This window comes from Acinonyx jubatus, chromosome X, assembly GCF_027475565.1.
Source record: "Acinonyx jubatus isolate Ajub_Pintada_27869175 chromosome X, VMU_Ajub_asm_v1.0, whole genome shotgun sequence".
Lineage (NCBI taxonomy): Eukaryota > Metazoa > Chordata > Mammalia > Carnivora > Felidae > Acinonyx > Acinonyx jubatus.
The window spans coordinates 1,527,536-1,550,308 of record NC_069389.1 but is presented as its reverse complement, the minus strand read 5'-3'; the positions used below and the strand labels follow the sequence as shown (position 1 = coordinate 1,550,308).

General features: G+C 50.2%; 1 protein-coding gene across 6 annotated transcripts in view; it reads right to left on the bottom strand.

The window, feature by feature from the left end:
- The window catches only part of GYG2 (glycogenin 2), a 33,673-nt gene extending 17,867 nt beyond the window's left edge, over positions 1-15,806 (bottom strand). For 2 of the 6 annotated variants that reach the window (XM_053202017.1, XM_015080231.3), the window contains exons 1-3: positions 15,155-15,272; positions 9,927-10,082; positions 5,697-5,838 (exon numbers count right to left, since the gene is read on the bottom strand). In XM_053202017.1, the coding sequence (XP_053057992.1) occupies positions 5,697-5,838; positions 9,927-10,082; positions 15,155-15,257 (401 nt within the window). In that variant the 5' untranslated portion in view covers positions 15,258-15,272. Of the gene's footprint in view, positions 1-5,696; positions 5,839-9,926; positions 10,083-10,808; positions 10,832-10,904; positions 11,053-11,310; positions 11,441-15,154; positions 15,273-15,764 lie in introns of those variants that run through there. The other 4 variants (XM_027052866.2, XM_053202020.1, XM_053202018.1 and 1 more) reach the window with 4 other exon arrangements.
- Positions 15,807-22,773: the final 6,967 nt, after the last annotated feature.

Genomic DNA, 22,773 nt, shown 5'->3' with positions numbered 1-22,773 from the left:
ATGGTGAGGTCCAGCCCCGCATCAAGCTCTGTGCTGACAGCGTGGAACCTGCTTCAGCCTCTCTCTCTCTCTCTCTCTCTCTCTCTCTCTCTCTCTCTCTCCCTCTCCCTCTCTTTCTGGCCTCTCCCTTACTTGTATGCATACCCTCTCTCCCTCTCTCTCACAATAAATAAAATGACATTTGTAAACAAGAAAAGAAGATAAAATCACCATTAGGCTAACACTGCAGTAATAATTGCTGTTGACAAGGTTCTCCGATGGATGCTAAAATCAATGGGTGAAGGTTTTGAGAAGCAGCAGCATGTTTTCATAGTCTGAATGTATCTCCCCAAGATATTTATCAATTACAAAGACAAAAATCATAACCCCACAGATAGAACCTTATCCATGTGACCAAGGTTAATATCACCCTAACAGGACACAGCCACATCACATACTCCTTGATAGGATGCCCTAAAAGAGGTACATCACTCCTGCAGACTTTTTTTTTTTTTTTTGCCAAAAATGCATAACCTCTACTAACGAGAAAATACTGGACAAACCCAAGCTGAAAGGAATTCTATAATATAACTGACCAGTACTATTTGAAAATGTCAAGATCATGACACGTAAGGAAAGAAAAAGAAAATGTGATAGATGGGAAGTCACAAGGGCAGATGTGATAATTAATGCAGGGTCCTGGATGAGAACAGAATCATCTAATATCAAGCACGTCCTTTCTTTTCCACATTTTGTGTTGCTATTGAAGGTGCCTCCTGTACACATCCAGGATATGGCTGGATTTTATGTTTATTTTCCCCTGGTGGTAGTCTCTCTCCCTTAAAAGGGGTTTTTAACCCATTCACCTTTAGTATCATCATTGACATATTCTTACTGAGTCCTGCAATTTTATTCTCCCCCCCCCTTTTTTTTTTTTTACATTTATCATACTTTCTTCTTCTTTGTAATCCTTTCCCGCCTTCCACTGCATGGATTAGATTTTTTTTTTCCATTCCATGCATTTTTCCATTAATGCTTGGGAAGCATACATACCCTTTATAGTCTCCTGGTGGTTACCATCCTCAGACTGTCAACACATATATTTGAACTTATATTTTCTGGGGCACCTTGGTGGCTCAGTTGGTTGAGCATCCAACTTCAGCTCAGGTCATGATCGCATGGTTCATGAGTTTGAGCCCCACATTGGACTCTATGCTGACAGCTCGGAGCCTGGAGCCTGCTTCAGATTCTGTGTCTCCCCCCTCTCTGCCCCTCCCCAGCTCGTGCACGGTCTCTCTCTCTCTCAAAAATAAAACATTTAAAATTCTTTTAAAAATATTTTTTCTACCAAATGTAAAGAGAGTCGGCATCTGTATGTTCACCCCAGAAGAGGCAAGAACATCACCTGATGTTCACTTCTGTCCCTCCCCACTGCACTCCAGAATCACCTTGTTGTGGAGTGTAAATCCCAGACTATTTTCATAATTATGCACAATGCATTTACAATTCAATCCGAGTTCTACTTATTTATTCGTTTAGCAATGCTTCTTATATTACAAGTTCCTGCCTGGATTCATAGTTCATTCTGGTTGAGTACATCCTGAAGTAATTAGGTTCTCAAAAGGTCTTTGAGGGGTAGAATTATTAAGCTTTTACGTATTTGGTACATCTTTATTTTGCTTTCGAACTGCATTAATGTGGCCGAATTGAGAAATCCCATTCCACAAGTACTTTGTGCTCCAGAGAATGTGAGACATCCACTGTCTCAACCTGACGGATGCTCAAGTGCACTTAGGGCCTTTCTCCGCTCTTTGCTGGGTTCATTCATGTGCTCAACGCTCAGGGGGCATTCACAACCTAAAATCCTTTCTCAAAGCGGAAATAGGAGATGAGTTCCTCCCTACAATCCATTCTTTTTCTCTTTTTGAAATTTCCATTATTAGGCAGGTGTTGGCTTTTCCCAGTCGATCCGTTGTATCCCGTACCAGCTTTTACGCTCGTGCCTTACGTTTTTTTGTGTGCTTCACTGAACAGTATTGAAAGTACCTACGTGTCTGAAAGAGTGCTATTTCAACGCCAAGTTCCCCTTGCTTTTAGCCCAGTTATTTATGGAATTTATGGCATCCTCAGGGTTGTGTAAAGATCCGGGAGCCAGGAGGGTGGAGGGCAAAAAAAGCATCACTCAGTGTTGCTACAAATAGATGCTGGTATCATGTCCTTGAATTCTTTTGTTCAGTTCTGCTTGTTTTCTCAAAATAAATCCCTGGTCTTGGAGTTGAGTGTCACGAATACAATTTGTTTGAAGCTCCGAGCACGTGCTCCTGGGTTTGTTTCTGTGCAGAAAGATGACTCCACTCTGCACTTGGACCCTACAGCGGACAAAAGCAGAGTGGTGGTCCCCATACTCACACCCTTGGTCACTTGCGGTCACCTGTCACTGTCTGTCTTCTGGACCACAGGGCACCGTTCCTCAGCTCTCCCGACGCCTGCAAACCGTGTCATGGTTCTGCAACACTGGACCTTCCCAGGGTTACTGAACGTTTCTGAGTATTTTACGGCTCATCTTCGGTGGACCAGAAGACTGCCAGAAAGTCAGTGTGGACAGCTTGTACCGACCCCGAGGAGACGGGAACAGAGGAGGGAATCACATGGGAGTCATGGGGATGCTTTGGGCTCTTTGAGGACTGTTCTCTCTAAAAAAAATATGACGTTCCCCAATCACCGGGGCAACTGATGGGACAGTAGGCAACCAGGAAGTACCCCACGTTTTCCGTCTTAATCCCAACCAAGACTAACCTCTCTGGTTATAAATATCCTCCAAAGATACAGTGATGCTTCCCACTCTCAATCCCTGTTACGTCCACCTGTCCGTCTGTGCATCCTGTTTGTAAGACTTCCTTGAACATGATACAGACAACAGGCCTCGTCCCCACCGCAGATCTCCTTAATGTGCCCCTTAGTTTATTTGTTTGATCTTTCACGTTTACACATGGTATTTCTGACCAACAGAGGTCTGGCTCTCAGCCTCTGATTTAATTTAGAATGGTTTTCCCAGCTTTCGGATGAATGGCCCATCCATCATATCAGTGTCTGGAGACACGTTTCTTTCCGACAACCGCAGGGAGGGTCGTGGGTGGTGACTCTACCGGCATATCCCGAATGGAGACCAGAGATGCTGGTCAGCACCCAACAATGCACAAGACACTCCACAACAGACAGACATCCAGCCCCAAATGGCAGTAGTGCCTGAGCCAAGGCACCCTGATCTACCGACTTCTAAGATTTGTCTACATTTTTAAAAATGTTACACTTCCTCATCTGGATTTCATCCTAGTACATGTTTAACTTTATATTAAAAGGACTGGATCACTGCCTTTCTCTGTAAATCAACTTGGGGTCTCAAGCTTAGGACGGTTTGTTAAAATACATGAACACGTTCATTTTCCCCCCTAGGTTCTGAGATAGTTCCTATCACATGGAAATTAATTTCTTGTGGCCAACGTAACAGAACGTCCTTGATCAACTGCCCAGTCACAGGACCTTCTAACTGATAAGTCTCTGTTCCCCACCCCCAGGTACTGGGTAGCAATGTTTTCTATGCCTTCTAGCATTCTTTTTTAAGATTCCATTTTTTTTAAGTTTATTTATTTATTTTGAAAAAGACAGAGAGAGCACCAACCGGGGAGGGGCAGAGAGAGAGAGAGAGAGAGGAAGCAGAATCCCAAGGAGAGAATGTCTGATTTAAAATGTCTGAGGGTAATGCTGTTTTTTAAATGTGTTTTGCTCTTAATGTCTACGTTTATCACATTATAGTCAAAGGACATAACATCCAATTCCTGTGCCAAGTAACACATTAAATGCCTCCTTGTGCCGTGAGTATAAAATCAATTTTTCTAAGTGGTCCGTGGCAGATGAGAAAAAGGGCCATTGTTTATAGAACGCGTAACGTTTAAGAGATACCTTATGCTTTATTCATTAGATCAACTTACTTACATGTCTGCTGTGTGAGTTAAAAACCAGCAAAACGCTATGAAAAGACTCTCCCTCTACGGTTATTTCCGTTTGCCTGTGTATCAGATAGGTTTTATTTTTATGTGCTTTGTCTAGGGATCGTTGGTGCACGGTCTTGAGCGGTATTATGTAACATGTGAATTCTCCACTTGATTAGATAGCGTCTCTTGCCTGGATCCTTGCACTCGGAAAAACCCTCCTTTTCCTTCCTTGTACGTGTGATCCAATCCATCTGTCCATCCTTTATCAAATAAATATATCAGGTAGAGGAGGAGGGGTGGGGGTTGGGGAACAGGTGACAAGGACGAAGGAGGGCACCTGTCGCGATGAGCCCCGGATCCTGTATGGACATGTTTAACAACTATATTATACACCTGAATTCACACAAGTCTGTTCTTACAACAGTCACCTTCAAGACAATTCTCTTTAGTAGGAAGATGAAGAAAAAAGAGAATTCTCTTTATTAGAAGCAAACGTAGCAAAGGAAAAACGGGCAGTCATGGGATCTGCTCCTGGAGTCATGACCGGGGTCACCCGGAAAGCACCCAGAAGGAACGCGGGGTTGCCCACGCAAACGAGCACCATTCGTGACCGTGTGGTGACACCCCTATGTGCATCTGCACAAACGGGAGCCTCCCCACGCTCGGGTGTGAATGCACAACCCGCTCTACAGAACCAGGACGTCTGAGGAGCTCACGTGTCTGCACTCGCGAGCACGCGCCCATGGCCGTGAAGGCGTTGTGATCAATCTGAGCTTGGAATCGTCCTCGACCTCCCGTGGCAAACCTTGCGTGGTGATCTCAAGGTCCCGGCCTATGGAGCGCCTCAGTTCAGATCGCTGCACGGGCACCCCCTGTTCCCAGGACACACGTCAGGGGCCCGTCGAGGCAGGAACCTGCACCTGCTTCCTTGTCCCCGCCTCCTGCACCTGCTTCCTTGTCCCTGCCTGTACAGACACTGTGTCCGCTGACCGTGGGCCAAGTGGGGGTCTTGTTTCTACTGGGCTGGTGCTGTGTGCCCGCAATGCCCCCACCCCACCGCCTCCGCTCTCCTTCATGGGACCATCAACCCCACCCTCGTGCACCGCCGACCTCCCGACCGCTCCCAGTGGCTCGTCCTGGGGAGCAGGTGGCAGGCACAGCGTGGATGTGCAGGCTGGGATCCCAGCTGGGTACGCCCGCCCAAGGGGTGCTGCTAACATGGGGCCAGAGAGGGGCACCGACAGCACCCAACCCATCAGGCACCGTGAGGCTTCTCGATCAGCCGTCCCTCGCGTGGCTCGCCTGGTTGTGACATCCCTGGGCCTGCTGGCCGACCCTCCCCAGCCTCTCTCTCCCAGAGTCACCACGAGAAACCCAGAGCTCTCCTCCGTACCCAGACGCGCACTCACCACCACGACAGACAGACGCCCGGAAATCCGCGTGCAACACGGGGACACGTACGCACTCATCGGGAAGCAGAGCCCCGTTCCGCCCTCCCAAGGCTCCTGCAGAACCGCCTGAGGATCCCCCGACTCCCGAACTGACATCTTTATCTTCCTCTGGGAGACCTGCCTACGTGGATCACAACTGGCGCGTACCAGAGTCACACGCCCCCCGTGACGGCCTGTGATCCGGACCCTCCGCACCTCCCCGAGCATCGGAGGCCTCGCGTCCCTGCACAGCAGCACAGAAGCGGCCGAGCGCGTGAGAATCTCCCCGTCTTACCTGAGCAGGCTGGACACCTGTGAGGTGATGAGAACCACCAGCTTCCTGGTCGCCCGCTGCGTCCTCAGCGACTGTCCCAGCACCAGAGCGCCCTGGCAGTATGTGTCATTGGTGGCCAGAGTCACAAACGCCTGGTCCAACACTGTGGACGTGGACAAAAACACCAGAGTGACGTCCCGAGGCATCTCCCCAGGTGGCCAGGTTTGAGGTCAGCCCTGTCTCTGCCTCTGAATCATCGCAAACTGCTCGATATTTCTCAAACGTTCCCTGGGAACACTTTCCTTACATCCTTTCTTTTTTTTATGTTTTCCTTTATTATTTTTTTAATAACCCGTACATCCCACGTGGACCTTGAACTCACGCCCCTGAGATCAAGAGTCACACGCTTCCCAGTCGGGCTCCCTGACGTCCCTTTTCATTGCAAAACACACACAGGGGAGTCTGGGGGGCTCAGTCGGTTGAGCGTCCGACTTTAGCTCAGGTCACGATCTCACAGTTCTTGAGTTCGAGCCCCGCGTGGGGCTCTGTGCTGACAGCTCAGAGCCTGGAGCCTGCTTCCCATTGTGTGTTTCTCTCTCTCTCTCTCTCTCTGCCCCTCTCCTGCTCACACACACTCTCTCTTTCTGAAAAATAAGTAAATATTAAAAAAAAAACTAAAAAAAAATCACACAGACACCCATGGAGTGTAAGGAGACCCCACCCGTGAGGCACAGCCCAGCAGAATATGATTATAAGGTACTGATGCTCCAAATATCTGATCCTGAGCCCGAGCACATGGAAACGAGTCAGCCACCGTCCGATGATCCGAGCTACATTCTAGATGCCCGTGAGACTGGCCACAAAATAGCTACGCCCGGTTTCCCAACGCGTGGACAGGACAGGAGGAAACGGTAACAGCAGATCCCATTGAGGGCCATTTGCAATCCAAGTACATCGTCCCTCCCGGTGTTCGTGTCTCCTGGGACTTCCAGACTCAGTTCCTGGTCCGCCCAGAGCGCGTTGCCAGGAGAGACACAACAGCGTAAAGAAATCCTGGGCAGGCTCCGTGCTGTCTGCAGAAATTAAAATTCGCAGCACGCGGCGTGGGGCCCGAACACACAGACCTCGGTTCTCAAAGGCCAGAGAGCCGAGCTGAGCCCTCCCCTCCCCTCCCCTCCCCTCCCAGCAGGGCTGGCGGCTCCCAAAGGAGGGCCTGACGGACTCACATTCACAGTAAATATAACGTGACAAAGGCAAGCTTCTGAGCGAGGCCTGTTTCTTGGGGCACCTCCCTGACCTTTACATGCCATGGGGCTACATTCCAAAGTGCACTTGTGACAACAGGATCCCGTCTGCACGTGGCTGCTGCTAAGAGGATTGGGCGAATTCCACGGTCTCCTCTGTGGCTTGAGTCTTACCCCACACTTGAGAACTCAACTTTCTAGGCGCCAAATACCCATCTACCTACGTGTTATCTATCTGTCCATACATGATTATCTATCTATCTATCTATCCATTCATCCATCCATCCATCAATAAATCCATCCATCTATCCACCGATCCATCATATCTATCTATCTACCTATCATCTATCTATATGTATCCACCCATCCATCCCTCTAACCATCCATTTCTGTGTCTCTCTGTCTGTCTATCTGTCCATCCATCCATCCATGGACAGGGATAGCACTCACAGAAATATGGACAACAAAAAACAATGTCGTGGGAAAAGCAAGGAGGGTAGTTTTGCCACAAGGTGCTGGAAGGCTGAGGAGACACCCCTGCGATGTCTGAGACATGGGAACAAAGACTGGGGTCCCCCGGAGACCTCACGGTGACGAGAGAGAGCCCCGGACCAGAACGGATGGCCCTGTGACAGGATGGCCATGCAGACAAGAGGCAAGTGTTGCTCAACTGGCCCGAGACAAGGTACTGGGTGGAACAGAACACGAAAGTGTCCAAACGCTGGTCACGGCACACACTGGTTTTGCAGCGTTTTGTAGGGACATCAATGTACCTGATGTAATCGATGGGTGTTATGAGCTGAATTACATCCCCCCGCCAAATTCACACAAACTCCTCCCCCCTGGGACCTCAGAATATGGATATATCTGGAGATGGGGTCTTTGAAGAGGAGATTAAGGTAAAATGAGGTCAGTAGGGTGGGCGTGGGCGTGATCCCACAGGACTGAGGTCCTTATAAGAGGAGTTTAGGATACAGAATGGCACAGAGGGACGACCATATGAGGACACGGGGACAAGACGGTCTACACACGAAAAAGAGAGGCCACAGGAAGAACCAGTCTCAGCCCCACCCGGATCTGACTCCCAGCCTCCAGGACCAGGAGAAAAGACACGTATGTTATCTGAGACATGTCATCGAGGGTATTTGTCACAGGAGTCCAGTAATGGCACACCCAGCCCGGGGGAAAAGCAGCAGAGCAATCACCCAGTGACCCTTCCTCACGGAAAAAGAAAATCCCCAACGAAGCTTGCTCGGATAGCACCCAAAAAAGAACGTCAAATTCTGTCCGAGCGCAAGGTAACACCACGACCCGACAAAGACCCAACTAGGTTACTCCTACTCATTGATCTTTTCGATGATCAGGAGCCCGGCTGCCCTGTACCTAAGGCAACCGTCAGGCCCAAAACAATTAATTAGATTTCCAACCATCTCACGTTTCAGAACGACCGGGATTGGACACATCAGCGGCTTCCTCGTGAGGCACGGGGTCTCCGGGGACCCCAAATGACGCACTGCGGACAGGCAGTTCGTTCGCTGATTCCTACAGAAGTCACAGCCGGGGCTGGGACCACTGAGCGGGTTGGACACAAGGACCCGGGCCTGAGTCTGTTCAGGATGGACGGCTTCGTGATCCCGCTAACAGGAGTGCACAAAATCACTCACAGGGAGGACCCCCATCAGCGGAAGCAACGCAGACCAATGGGTCTCCACCTTGACAAGGATGAGAATTCACCCACCCACACAGTCCTGCTTTTAAGAAGCTACCACCGCCCAAGTTTCCATAAGGCATGAGCCAATGCGGGTTTAAGAAAAAAAACCAAAACAGATATTCCTGCAAAAGCGAGTTCAGCCGGACGAACGTGGCAGCTGAGAGTTTCCCAATGGGTCCAGAAGAAACCCGTTTATTTTTACCCGTGTCTCTTCCTGGCCTGTCCTCCACTTGACCTGTCTTCCATCCGCCCCCCTCCGAAATAACACAGCCGGCTGGCTCCCTCCCCCACCCCCTCCGCTTTTACTCAAAGCTGGTTTCTGTTCCCCCCGCCCCCACCCAAGGAAAATGTGGAATCCACAGTTGGGGTCTTGGAGCACGTTGCAGGGCTGACCGGGATGTGTCCCAACGCCTCTCACTGAATGCTGCCATTATCCACAGGCCCCAGCGGCTTCGGGAAGGTGGTTTCCCCTGGGCAGGAACGCAGGCCTCTCCCTGCAACACAGGACCTGTTTTCCTCCTCCTGGGAACAGACTCTTAACAGCGGGAACCACAGGGAACCACGGTCCTGCGTCCCTGCTCAACAATTCTCCTTTCTAAGGCCAGAGAAGAGGAAAGCACAGATTTACCAACCTCTGAATAAAAAGGAACGTTGTTGTTGTTGTTGTTGTTTTCTTTCTCTAATGGGCTCGTGCATGGTCACGTCTGGTCTGGTGCAAGACGGGGGGTGGCTCTGTGCCAGCAGGAGGACAGGCATCTTTCTCGGGGCGCGAACGTCACATGCTAATCACCTAATTGTGTGGCTCCCTGAAGTGTCCACGTTTGACGTCCACAAAACCCAAGGCCACGTGCGAAGGGCTGGATCTGAGCCCTCGGGGTCAGGCCCAGCCTTAAGTCCCAGGCGGGCGGCCACCCTAAGCCTGCTGCGGTGCGGGGAGATGACCCGAACCTGCTATCTGTCGCCCGGTTGCTGAGAACCCCACACAGTGCAATCCTGTGGCCAAGAAACCAGCCCACTGGAACTCCCCGGGCAGCAACTAACAGGAGGAAAATTCGGGAGTCTGCAAGCCCCCTGCCCATGCTATAAATGGCCCCTCCCCGCTGCTGAGACTCCCCCCAACTCCGCCCACCTGGCAGCACCAGGCTCTGCGAAAGCTCGGAAACACTCGGGTGGCACTGGGGAGGCGAGGGGCTTGGGGAGACTGTGGGGGCACAGCGGCGGTCTCTCCAGATCAGATGGATCTCACAGGTGCCACAAGGAACACGGAGGCTGAACGCAAAGCCTTCTCCGACTCACCCGGCATGGTTCCGCGCTCGTCGCCTGGCGCACAGTGGGGCTGACCGCCCGGGCTCTCCTGGGCGCGCGGGAGGACTCCGCCGGCTGGAGCAGGGCCTAGCAGAGGCGGCTTCGTCGTCGTCGTCGTCTCCAGGGGACCCGCGCGGAGCTCCAGGCCTGCAGGCGACAGCTGCACTCCAGATACCCACAGCTGCAGCCCCGGCCCGGCGCGCCCCGACCCTGGGCCCTGCTGAACCCGAGCCCCCTCCACGACCCCGTGTCCTGCACGTCCTCGTCCGTGCTCGTGGGCAGCCTCTGTCCTCCAGCCAAGCTCCCCTCGACCCTGTTTCCTCGACCCGGAGTCACCTGCGACCCCTCTGCGCCCCGGGGCACCCTCAGGCTCGCTCTGGCCCTAGCCCGCCCGCCCGGGTGTCAGAAGCGTCCCCGCCGTGCCCGGCACTCCCTCCAGCCTCCGCCGTGTCCCCCGCTCCCTCCGGGGGCCCCTAGACCCCTCGAAGCTCCCGAGTCACCTGCGGCCCCGCCGCGCCCCGCCCCTCCTACGAGCGCCCGGAGGCCTCGGCCCCACCCTGGCCCCGCGCCCCCGTCGCCTCCTTCCCTGCGGGTCCCCCACAGCGTGCGCCACCCCGCCCCTCGTCCCTCGGCTCCCCCGCAGCGTCCCCCGCCCCGGTCCCGCCACGCCCCAGCGGCCTCCACGCCCCCGCACGTCCCGAGCGCACCAGCAACCCGGAGACACCCTCCCCGGACTCCTGCCCAGGACCCCGCAGCCCCGCGCCCCCCCCCCACACCTCCTGCGCACTCCGGCAGCCCGGCGCCCCCTCCCCAGATCCCTGCCCAGCCCCCTCAGTCCCGCCCCCCCATACCTTCTGCGCCCCCCCCCCACACCTCCTGCGCGCCCCCTACACCTCCTGCGCACTCCGGCAGCCCGGCGCCCCCTCCCGCGATCCCTGCCCAGCCCCCGCAGCCGCGCGCCCCTCACACCTTCTGCCTGCCCCCCACACCTCCTGCGCTCCGGCAGCCTCTGGCCGGGCAGGCGCTGGGAGGCCCCGCGACCCGCGGCCCGCGCCCCGCGATTGGCCGCTCGCCGGAAGCCAGGCCCCACCCCCGCTCGGCCGCAGGGGCACAGGTCCCCACCTCCGCCGCAGACCCCGCCCCCCCCCCCCCCCCCCCCGCCAGCGCCAGAGCGAGCCGCGACAGCCCTCCGTCCACGCCCCTGCCCCCACCCCACCACGAAGCCCCCTCCTTGCCAAATCCTGGAGCCCCAGGTTTGGAGGTTTGCACATTTAACCTTCAACCAGCCCGCTCCAAAGTAAATGTTTGCAGTGGCCTGGCCGGCCTGGGCTCAAGGCCAGCGAGCTGCCCTGCGGAGGCCACGCTGGAGACCTACCCGTAGGGACCGCGACGCTGGATCTTAACCGAATTCGGGGCGAGCGCAGGGAAGAGCGAAGCGGGCGCGCGCAGGAAGGCGGGAGAGGACCGCAAGATTAATGAAGTCTTGGCGCCTCAGCACTTGAATCCGTGCGCGCCTGGGCCAGGGCACCTGTGAGTGTGCGCGCGAGTGGGCGCGCGTGAGCACGCAGGGGTGTGCCTGTGACCCCGCAAAGCACCAGAGGGTGCGTCTAAGACTTGGATGTGTGCGGGACCGACCTCAGGCATGGATGCAACAGTGAGCGAGCCTATCCGCCGGTGAGTGAGTGAGTAGGAAGGGAATAACTGAACGCATGCTTCAGTCAAAGGAGGAGGGAATCCGTGAATGAGTATAGGAGTGCGTGCAGTGCATGAATGAGTGAGCTCCTGCACCGTCACTGGGGGAGGGGTGCCCGTATCCATGAAGGCGTGAGTTCCTGCACCGTCACTGGGGGAGGGGTGTCCGTATCCATGCATGAGTGAGTTTCTGCACCATCGCTGGGGGAGGGGTGCCCGTATCCACGCATGAGTGAGTTCCTGCACCGTCGCTGGGGGAGGGGTGCCCGTATCCATGCATGAGTGAGTTCCTGCACCGTCGCTGGGGGAGGGGTGCCCGTATCCACGCATGAATGAGTTCCTGTACCATCGCTGGGGGAGGGGTGCCCGTATCCATGCATGAGTGAGTTCCTGCAGCATCACTCGGTGGATGGGGAAGGGGGAACATGGATACCCAGAAATGCTGCCCTGAAGAGACGAACGTCTTGGACGCACAACTTGAAGGGTCAGCAGACGAACGCAGGGTAGGACAGGAGACACGTGAGCCATGGAGAGTGGAAGAGGGAGGGAAATGGCAGCCAGATGGGCCAAGAACTCCTGAGACCAGACAGCTCGTGCCTGGGGCCATGGGAGAGCGTTAAGGACCAGTGGTCAGAGAGAGCAGGCAGTTCCTTCTGGAGCTCTTCATTCTGTGTGGCCTTCCTGGATCCAATGAGCTGTCATTGTCCTTCTAGCTCTGGGGTCCAGGGGACATATATCTGCAGGGGGAGTTGACATGCCTGTTGTTCAGGGACAGAGCCGGGCTTCCCGCTTTGCGAAGTCACCTGGGGTAGGGGAGGAGGACAGAAGACTCACAGAGGAGGTCACCTCCCCACAACAGGACTTTGGTGGATTTCATGATTCCCCATTGTGACAAGTGGCCCACAAGTGACTGCATGGGGAACAGGGGCTTTGCATCCTTAAAAGCCGCAGGCCTCAGGGGGTTTGGAAAAGCAGGACCTTGGGGGTAACAATGACAGAGACGGAGAAGGGAAGGGACCCAGGTTCCAGCAGCCCCTGTCCACAGAGACAGCAGCTTGATGGGTAACCATCCGCCTCGGGGCACAGGTGCTGGTGGGGTTATTCACCCCAGGGCCCAGAGGGGCCCAGAGCTGTTAAGACCTTGCAAGCTGGTGAGGGAAGTGGGCCACGCCATCTGGAACACGCGGGGGCAGCGCCCCACCTCGTCATGCTCACGGTCTCCAGAACGCACACCTGGTGAGCCACGAAGGTATCGTGGGTCTGACCCCACTGGAGAGGGGCTTATGGAGCTCCCTGCCCCCACCACGGGCTGTGTGCACCTGCTTGACCGCTTCTGGGGTCTGGAAAGGTATCTGCAGGGCTCGCTGAGCCTCTAGAAGGTTCTCTGAAATCTCCACAGCCTCCAGACTAGCAGTGGGAAGAGGAGAAACGTTCTCAGGAAGGTGGACAGCATGGGAAAGAGTTCCCGTGTGAGTCCTGCTCGGCCCCCCACAGCCCCCTCGCTTCCAGGGGCAGGGGGAGGCTCCCTGGCCTCTGTGGTGGTCTTCCTTCTGGCTCCATTATTTCCCGAGTGTCCCCACACATCCGAGCCACGGGGTCATTCTGTTGGGCCTCATTCTGGCCTGTCAGTGAGCAAAGTGTGGAGTGCTGCGTGCAAAGGCTCTCCTATGAGTCATGGGGTCCTGGGACGGGACTCCAACAGTAAGAGATCCATTTGCAAATGTCCCAGACGGGTCCTGCCTCCTTTACTACATGGGGCAGTGAGGTTCCCAAATTGTCCCCTTTCTGTGGGTCGGAAGCTGTCTACCAGCAGGGTTCCCCCCCCCCCCCCCGGCACCGTTGACGTGTGGGGCAGGGCATGCTCTGATGGGCGGCATCTTGGGCACTGTAGGGTATGCAGCAGCTTCTCTGGTCTCCACCCATAAGTGCCAGTGGCCCTTGCCTCCCCTCCCTCAGTTGTGACCACCACAAACAACTGCACACATGGCCAACAGTCCCCTGAGGGGCAGAATCAGCACTAGGTAGTTAGCCATAAAGAGGGAGGAGGGGAGGGAGGGGTGCATGGATGGATAGATAGATAATAGATATGATGGATGGATGGATCAATCGATTGATCGATAGATAGATAGATAGGTACATACATATATATATATATGATGGATGGATGGATAGATACATACATAGATACATAGAAGAGATGGATGGATAAATGGAGTGATGGATGGGTGGATAAGATTGATTGATTCATTCATTCATTGATAGGATGGATGGATGGATGGACAGATGGACAGATGGATGGATGGATGAGTGGGTGGGTGGGTGGATGGATGGATGGATGCATGGATGAATGCATTGATTGATAGATAATAGATAGATAGATACATACATACATACATACATATGATGGATGGATAGATAGATAGGTAGATAGATAGATAGATAGATAGAGAGATAGATAACAGTTGGATAGATAGATGGTGGATGATACATGGATGAATGGATTGATCAATAGATAATAGAAAGGTACATACATACATATGATGGATGGATGGATAGATAGATACATACATAGATGCATGGATGAATGTATTGACTGATAGATAATACATAGATAGATACATACATACACACATATGATGGATGGATAGATAGGTAGATAGATAAGTTGGATAGATAGACGACGGATGATGCATGGATGAATGGATTGATCAGTTGATAATAGATAGGTACATACATACATATGATGGATGGATGGATGGATAGATAGATACATACATAGATACATAGAAGAGATGGATGGATAAATGGATTGATGGATGTGTGGATAAGATTGATTGATTCATTCATTCATTGATATGATGCATGGATGATTGGATGGATGGATGGGTGTATGCATGGATGGATGGATGGACAAATGGACGGATGGATGGATGGATGAGTGGGTGGGTGGGTGGATGGATGGATGGATGCATGGATGAATGCATTGATTGATAGATAATAGACAGATACATACATACATACATACATACATATATACATATGATGGATGGATAGATAGGTAGATAGGTAGATAGATAGATAGATAACAGTTGGTTAGATAGATGACGGATGATGCATGGATGAATGGATTGATCAATAGATAATAGAAAGGTACATACATACATATGATGGATGGATGGATAGATAGATACATACGTAGATACATAGAAGAGATGGATGGATAAATGGATTGATGGATGTGTGGATAAGATTGATTGATTCATTCATTCATTGATATGATGCATGGATGATTGGATGGATGGATGGGTGTATGCATGGATGGATGGATACATAGATAGATAGATAATATATATGATGGATGCATGGATGAATGGATTGATCGATAGATAATAGATAGATACATACTTACATACATATATACATACATATATTGGATGGATAGACAGATAATAGTTGGATAGATGACAGATGGATGGATGGGTGGACGGATCGATGGATTGATCGACAAATAATGGATAGATACATACATATGATGGATGGATAGATACATAGGTAGATATGATGGATGGTTGGATATTTAGATGGGTAGACGAATGGAGTCTCTTGTCCCGAGGCAGGGTTTCTTGCCATCAGCGCTGCTGACGTCTGGGGCTGGATGACTCTTTGACACGGGGCGTCCTGGGCACCGTGTTGCCCAGCGTCCCTCCCTGGTCTGCACCCACCATCTGCCAGGAGCCCCCTCACCCAGTTGTAAGGACTGAAAATGTCTCCAGACTTTGCCCCGAGGCCTCCGGGAACGAAATCTCGCCTGGCTGAGAATGTCCGTCCTGCGGCAAGAGAGCCTTCTGGGTGGACGCCAGCTTGGGGCCGCACCAAGCAGGGCCGGCTGCCAGGCCCTGAAACCGGGGCGTCCCCGCCCCCGCGTCACGCCACATCGTGTGGGGCGTTCGTCCGAGGGGTGTGTGCGCGCGGAACGAAGGCTCAGTGGGCACCGTGGGGGTCTGCGTGCGCAGTGCAGTCTGACCTGGCGCCTATCCTGAGTGTCCCCCCTGCGGCCCAGGCACATCCCTGTCCAAGCGGAGCACAAGCCTCTAGCTTTCCATTCACACGCACGTCACGGACCTCCGGGCCACTTACCAGGAGCCTCTGTCGCTTCTCCACGTGCCCAGCGTGCGCTGGGGTGGGGCGTCCTGCGCACAGCGGGGTCCACCCCGCGTCCTGGCCTCCACCCCCACAGGCCAGGGGCACCCGCCCACCGGCCTCCGAAGCCAGAGGCAGGAGCTAAGGGCAGGGGTGGGGAGGGGGGGACGCCCTCTCCCTAGGAGCCTGAGGGGCAGGGAGGTCCGGCTGGAGGGCGCAGATATGGCTTCTTGTCCTCCCAGCGCCACCCTTTCCCTGTGCTGAGTCGCAGACAAGCGCTCCCAAAGGGAAGCTGGAATTCTGCCAGCTCTCAGAGGACCAGAGACGGGGCCAGGGGCTGGGTGGGCTTCACCCCGCCCCCAAGCAATCCACCAAACGGGAGCCCTGGCTCTGCCCCCACCAGACGGCAAGAGCAGCCCCTCCCCCCTGGCACCCCCCCACCCAAGGGAAAATCTCAGGAATGCACACCCTCAGCGCTTCCCCGGCCCAGAGCCCTGAGGAACAGAAAACTGAGTCTGGGGGCCAGTGGGTGCTGTGTGTGCACAAGCCCTCCAGATGCATCATCTAGGAGGGGGTCTGCTCTGCTTGCAGAGAGAGGCTGGGAGGGGGCTCCAGGAGGGGGTCAGCCGTGACCCCTGGGGGAGGTGGGAGGGGGCTCCCGGACGGGGTCTGTTCTGACCCCTGGGGAAGGTGGGGAGGGGGCCGCTGGACCCTGGGGGCAGGAGAGGGTGGGCCAGGATGAAAGGCAGCGGGAAATGGCCAATCACCCGAGAGGTTTAGGAGAAGGTTCAGGAACCCCAGCAGCCGTCCTGTGTCCTGAGACCCAGTACCCCCTGCCCCACTCCCCTGCCTGCCCCGTGGGACGCTTGCAGTCCTGAATTTGGGCCTGGAAACCAGGACAAAAGGCAGTGACCCCAGGGGAGCTGCCGGGCTCCTGGCCAGAGGGTGGGTCCATTTTTAACCCCCCAGCGGAAGGTGCGGTGTCCTCTGCTTTCCTGTGATAAGGCGGTTGCTGCGGTTGCTGACTGCACAAGGGAGTCTGCGTTCTCCCCAACGGAGCCCTGGGGAGAAAATGGGACTTTTTTTTTTTTTAAGTTAATTTATTTACTATCTTGAGAGAGAAGCAGAGCCGGTGAGCAGGGGAGGGGCAGAGAGAGAGGGAGAGAGAGTCCCAGGCATCAGATCCCAATCCAGGCGGGGCTCCTATCCCCAGCCCGGAGACCCTGACCTGAGCTGAGGTCAAGACTCTGAGACTTAACCGCTTAACTGACCGAGCCACCCAGGCGTCCCGAGAATGTGACTTTCGTCCTACACCAGAAAAAGTATTATTGCAGACGTAAAGGACCTTACTTTCTTCTTCTTCTGGTTTCCTTTTGTATAATCACTATGTGTCAGGATAGATTTCTAACCCAGAAGCTACAAAAACAAAAACACAAACCCGCCAACCAGTGTGATTGTGCAACGCGCTTTTGAGACAAAGGCCGAATGAACTAACTTGAAAAACAAGCAAAAGGATGAGAAAAAATATGCCTATTACACGATTATTGCAATTGCAAATTAAACGACTGCAATTGTATATCCGTATTGTAGGACACGGTCATATCTAAAGAACTATAATTGCAAGCCGGTGGATACAAAAAGAAATAATAATAATCAAAGGACTTATATGTACTGGCTAACTTTCAACCTCCATCCCCGCCCCGAGTCAAAAGCATAAACGGATAAAAGATAAAACCGGAATGCAGATAGGAAATGGGTCTTAATTAGGGCTCCGGAGATTGGTGGGAGGCAGGCTGTGACAGCCGGAGCTACAGCAGCCATCTTGCGCCATGAGTAAAACTGGCTAATGGGCTGCAAAAGCGGAGGTCACCAAACAGACAACTGGGCCATGGGAGGAAATTATTGAACCCTCAAGTTACCCCACCCCAGAGGCTCAAACCTCACTAGGTCTTCTTATGTGATAATATCTTTATGGTTTTATCCATTTCGAGATGGCTTTGTGTGGCTTCCACAGAAAAGCATCCAAATTCATACAATCTAGCAGAAGTTCTCAAGCCTTCTGGTCACAAGACTCCTTGATACTCTTACATTCTGAAATAATCTGTCATTGCCCGCTTTCCTACTGAAACAGAATACACATAGGTCCTGGCGTTCACTGTTCCCCATCACAACGTCATGTATTTTATGAATTCTAAATGGCTACCCGCTGACCAACGGATTCATCACTGGCTGGATGAAATAATCTATCATTGCCCATTTTCCAAATGGAAAACGTGTATTTGTAAACATACGTTAAACGGAGCAGGACTTCACTGAATTCATTAATAAAAGAAACGATGATGGGCCTTTGTGGTGGCAAAAAACGTCATTTTAAAAGAATCTTGGTCGGGGGTGCCTCGGTGGCTCATTCAGTTGGGCGTCTGACTTCAGCTCAGGACATGATCACACAGTTCTTGAGTTTGAGCCCCACATCAGGCTCTGTGCTGACAGCTCGGAGCCTGGACCCTGCTTCCGATTCTGTGTCTCCCTCTCTCTCTCTGCCCCTCCCCCGTTCATGGTCTGTCTCTCTCTCTCTCTCCCTCTCTCTCAAAAATAAATAAATATTTTAAAAATTTAAGAAAAGATTCTCGGGGAGTGCATGAATCATACATACCATTGTCTCTCTTTTGTGACTCCTTCTGAATTTTTATTGTGAAATTTAGCAAACACAAATAACCAACACTTCCTCTTTTATTGATGATTTCCTGACATTGTTGTGCACGTTGTTTTAACAGGTTTTTAAGACTGTAGACCTAGGAAGAATATATAGAAAAAAATGAAATTTCTGAAGCTCTAAGACCTAGCTCTCCTTAAATATATTTTTACAAGCCATATACATATATATTAAAAATATATAAATATAAAATATATTCTATACATTATATTATATATCCCATATCTGTATATCTATATTATATTATATTATTATATTATATATGTTATATAAATATGAGATATCTATCTTATATATCCCATGTGTATATATCTTATATATGTAAGATATTATATATAATGTCATGTAAATTCTATATGTCACATATTATAATGTAGGTAATTGTATTATATATGATATATATGATTACTTATATATGATATGTATCAATATATATTATAAATCGCCTATATATCTGTCTGTATTATATGTTTACTACATAATAATTATAATATGTTTATATATGTTTATATAACAAACATATATAAACATATTATAATATATAATTATATATTATATATGATATATATGATTACATATTATATATGATATGTATCAATAATATATACTATAAATCACATATGTATCTGTCTATAGTATGTTTATTATGTAATAATTATATGTTTATATGATATGTTTATAATCTATATATTATATATACCGTATATTATATTTTCCTATACTAATTTATTAACAAATATAATAATGCATATGTAGAATGCATCCACTCTGAACAAAGCCCTGAACTCTCTAAGGAGTCTGCAAGTGCATAATGTAAAACATAGCCCTCTGGGGAGCCTGGGGACAGCAGCATTTGGTGTCTCGAAAAGCAATTATCACCTGCACCCAAATGCCTGACCCAGCTGCAGAATCTCTCGCCTCACAGCCCGCAGGGAAGCTGTCCGCACCGTGGTTCGCAGCAGTGAGGCCAAGGAGATGAGGAAGATGTCACTTTTGCACAGTGCTCTTAGCAGGTGTATTTTGGGCACGTCCAGAAGTCCGATGCAGGCACAACAAGGCACCTGTATGCAAGGACCATCCCGTCAGAATTCCAGAAGAGAAGTCCTTCAAAGTGTCGGGAAGGAAAAATTCCTCCTCTACCCTTCAAGGTGTTCCAGCTGGTTCAGGAACTAAATCAACATGAGACAGACTAACCACAGGAGAAAAAAAACCAAAAACCAAAAAACTTCGAAGTTTTGTTACGTGTGCACAGAGGCCAATGAAATTGATACCCGAAGAAATGACCAATGCAGGCAGTTTTTATACGTTTTAGGTGGAGATGATACATTTGTGAGAAATGGACAAGATTAAAAAACAAACACACACACACAGATTTCAGGGGCTGTACTAGTAAGGAATTCTGAACAGAATTTGGGCCGAGGCAGATCAGAAAAAGGAAGGTTTGCATACACAGCTTTTTCAGCTTTAAAGCCCCAGTTTCTGGTGATAAGGGTGTCTTGTTCCTTGTTAGTAAGGGAAGGTATTTTTCATACAGGAAACTTGTTTCTTGCTTTCAAGGGGACAGACGAGGGTCTGAGTGAACTTGCACTGGCCATGAATTAACTAACTTCTATTTAAATAATAGGTTTTGTTTCTTAAATTTGACATATGCATGAAATCGTATGGTATTTCTTTCTCTGACTTATTTCTCTTAGCATAATACGCTCTAGATCCATTCACGTGGTTGCAAATGGCAAGATTTCATCTTTTTTTATGGCTGAATTATATTCCATTGTACGTATACATATATATCTCTAGATATACACAGATATGCATATATCTAGATAGATAGATATAGTAATAAAACTTTCCAAATCGAGGGTCCCATCACTAGTTTATGAGCAAAAAGAAGTAAATAATTTTTTTTGAAACAAAGCTAAAGCCAGGTTACTTATTTCTTTCAAGTAATTTGTTTGGCCATGTTTCTGACATTCTGACAAACAAACAAAAAATTCAAGGCCCGTGTGAAAGTGGATTAACGTGTCCTGGAAAGGTTGATGGGTTCAGAGCAAGAATTAGCTTTCAGAGTCCCACATTACACGGCTCGAGGACAGAATAAGGATCCTGAAGAACTGTCCCAATGAGCAGAGCCCCCTTGGTGCAGGTTGGGGACCATGTGTCATCACTGCTTTGCAATACCGGATCGGAACAAGTTTGACGGGCTCTGAAATCCACCCACCCTCCGTATCACATCCCAACATGAGATTTCTCAGCCATCAAAAAGAAAGATCGGTGAGCTTTAAGGACAACCGTCTCACACAAGGCAGCAAGAACAGACAGTCTGGGTGCAAGTCCCCATCTTCAGGGACACATAAATCTGATAAGACACCCAAGGATGCAAAGAAAAAGGAAGTAAACTCAATGAGCAAACAAACACAATGTCAATAAACACTTACTCAAGATAGAGGCCATGGTGGTAGGGACGGGGGGGGGGGGGTAGGGGTGTCCCTGGGATTGGGGACAAATGCACGAGTCCAGGCAGAGCCCTGGTGATGCATCATGAGGAAGAAATTTTAAGAAAATGATTAATGTGCTCTCATCAATGCTCAAATTCTCTGGAACAAAAAGCAACCCAAGGTACAGTGAATTGTCTGATGGAAGATAAAATACCAGTGCACATGCAGATCCTGTTTACAAGTCTCCACAACAAGCAAGCTTCATGTAGTCAGAAAAAAAAAAGGCAATTTGAAAGTCAGATTCTGTAATGTCAGCTCAATCATAAAGCCATTACTGAACCACATCTATCTATCTATCCATCCATCCACCTATCTGTCCATCCAACCATCCATCATATGTATCTGTATATCTATTTACCTATCTACCCATCTTTCTATCCATCCATCATATCTATCTATCTATCCATCCACCCATCATATCTATAGATATATGGATCATATCCATTTATCTATCCATCCATCATATCTATCTATCTATCTATCCATCAACCATATCTATCTACCTATGTATCACCTATCTATCTATCCATCTATCTATCCATCAAATATATTTATATTTTATAGTATTTATATACATAAGTATATTCATATATATTTATATACATGAATATAAAAATATATTTTAAAAATAATATATTTTATATTTATATTTTATAGCATTTATATACTTAAATATATTCATATATATTTATACATATATAAATATATATATTATAAATAATATGTTATATATATAATATATAAATTTATATGCACAAATATGTTGTGTATATATATTATATAATGCCTATATGTCATTACAAACTTGTATTGAATTACCACCATGATTACATTTATAGTGAATTTACCGTGGAAAGAAGAGGGGAATCTTCCAGAGTCCCTGAAAACATCATCTGTGCGTGTCCAGTGGTGGACGCCTGCAGACTCCAAGCGAACACGCTTGTGGAGAGAGATCAGAGCTCGCCCGGGTGTGTTGTACAATTGTCCTACCACATGGTGACCGTGTCAGGTGTGCACGGTGGCACGGGACACACTCCCACGTTGCCGCGTCTGCTTTGTGGCGAGGACGCCGAAGACGCGCGGTGTCCACAACTGGAAGCTTGTACCCTTTTATTAGTAGGGTCTGAGGGTCAGGACCACAGGAGAAGGGTCCCTCCGTGAAGACACCCCGGTCCTGGCACAGCAGCCCCGCCCCCAAATACACCCCCAGATCTCTTCATTGCAGAAGGGGATCATCTGCAGGCACATAGAACTCTCCTGCAGCCGTAGAAATAGAGGTGGCACGCCATTGGCCAGAGCTGTCACATGACTATCATAGCGTGCAAAGGGTTCTGGGAATTGTAGTTCGCCTGGAAAGCCTGGAGCCTGGCTAGGGCGCCGTTGATTCAGAAGAGGCACAAGGCAGGTTTGGTGGGGACAGCCTCTATTCTCGAACACTCTGTGTGTTTCATTAGTGTCCGCAGATTTGATTTCACGGTCTCATCTTCTAATCTGACTCTAAGAAATATCCTATATATTTCATTGAACCTCATTCTATTTATAATAAGAAAAAAAGGTTATTTGTATTTTTTTTTCACACATCTGCACGTGCAGACCTCACTACCTACCGGGCACGGCTGGGCCTGCTTGTGACACCTCAGCTCCTACACCCCCAGCATCCGGGCGAGGCACAGCCCCGTTATTACACCCACCCTTCAGGTGCAGTTCCTGCAGCCCAGAGAGGTCGTGCAGGCTGCCTGCAAGGTGCACAGGAAGTCACACATATGGATGCAACATGTCGTGACCTGTGCGTGAGTTT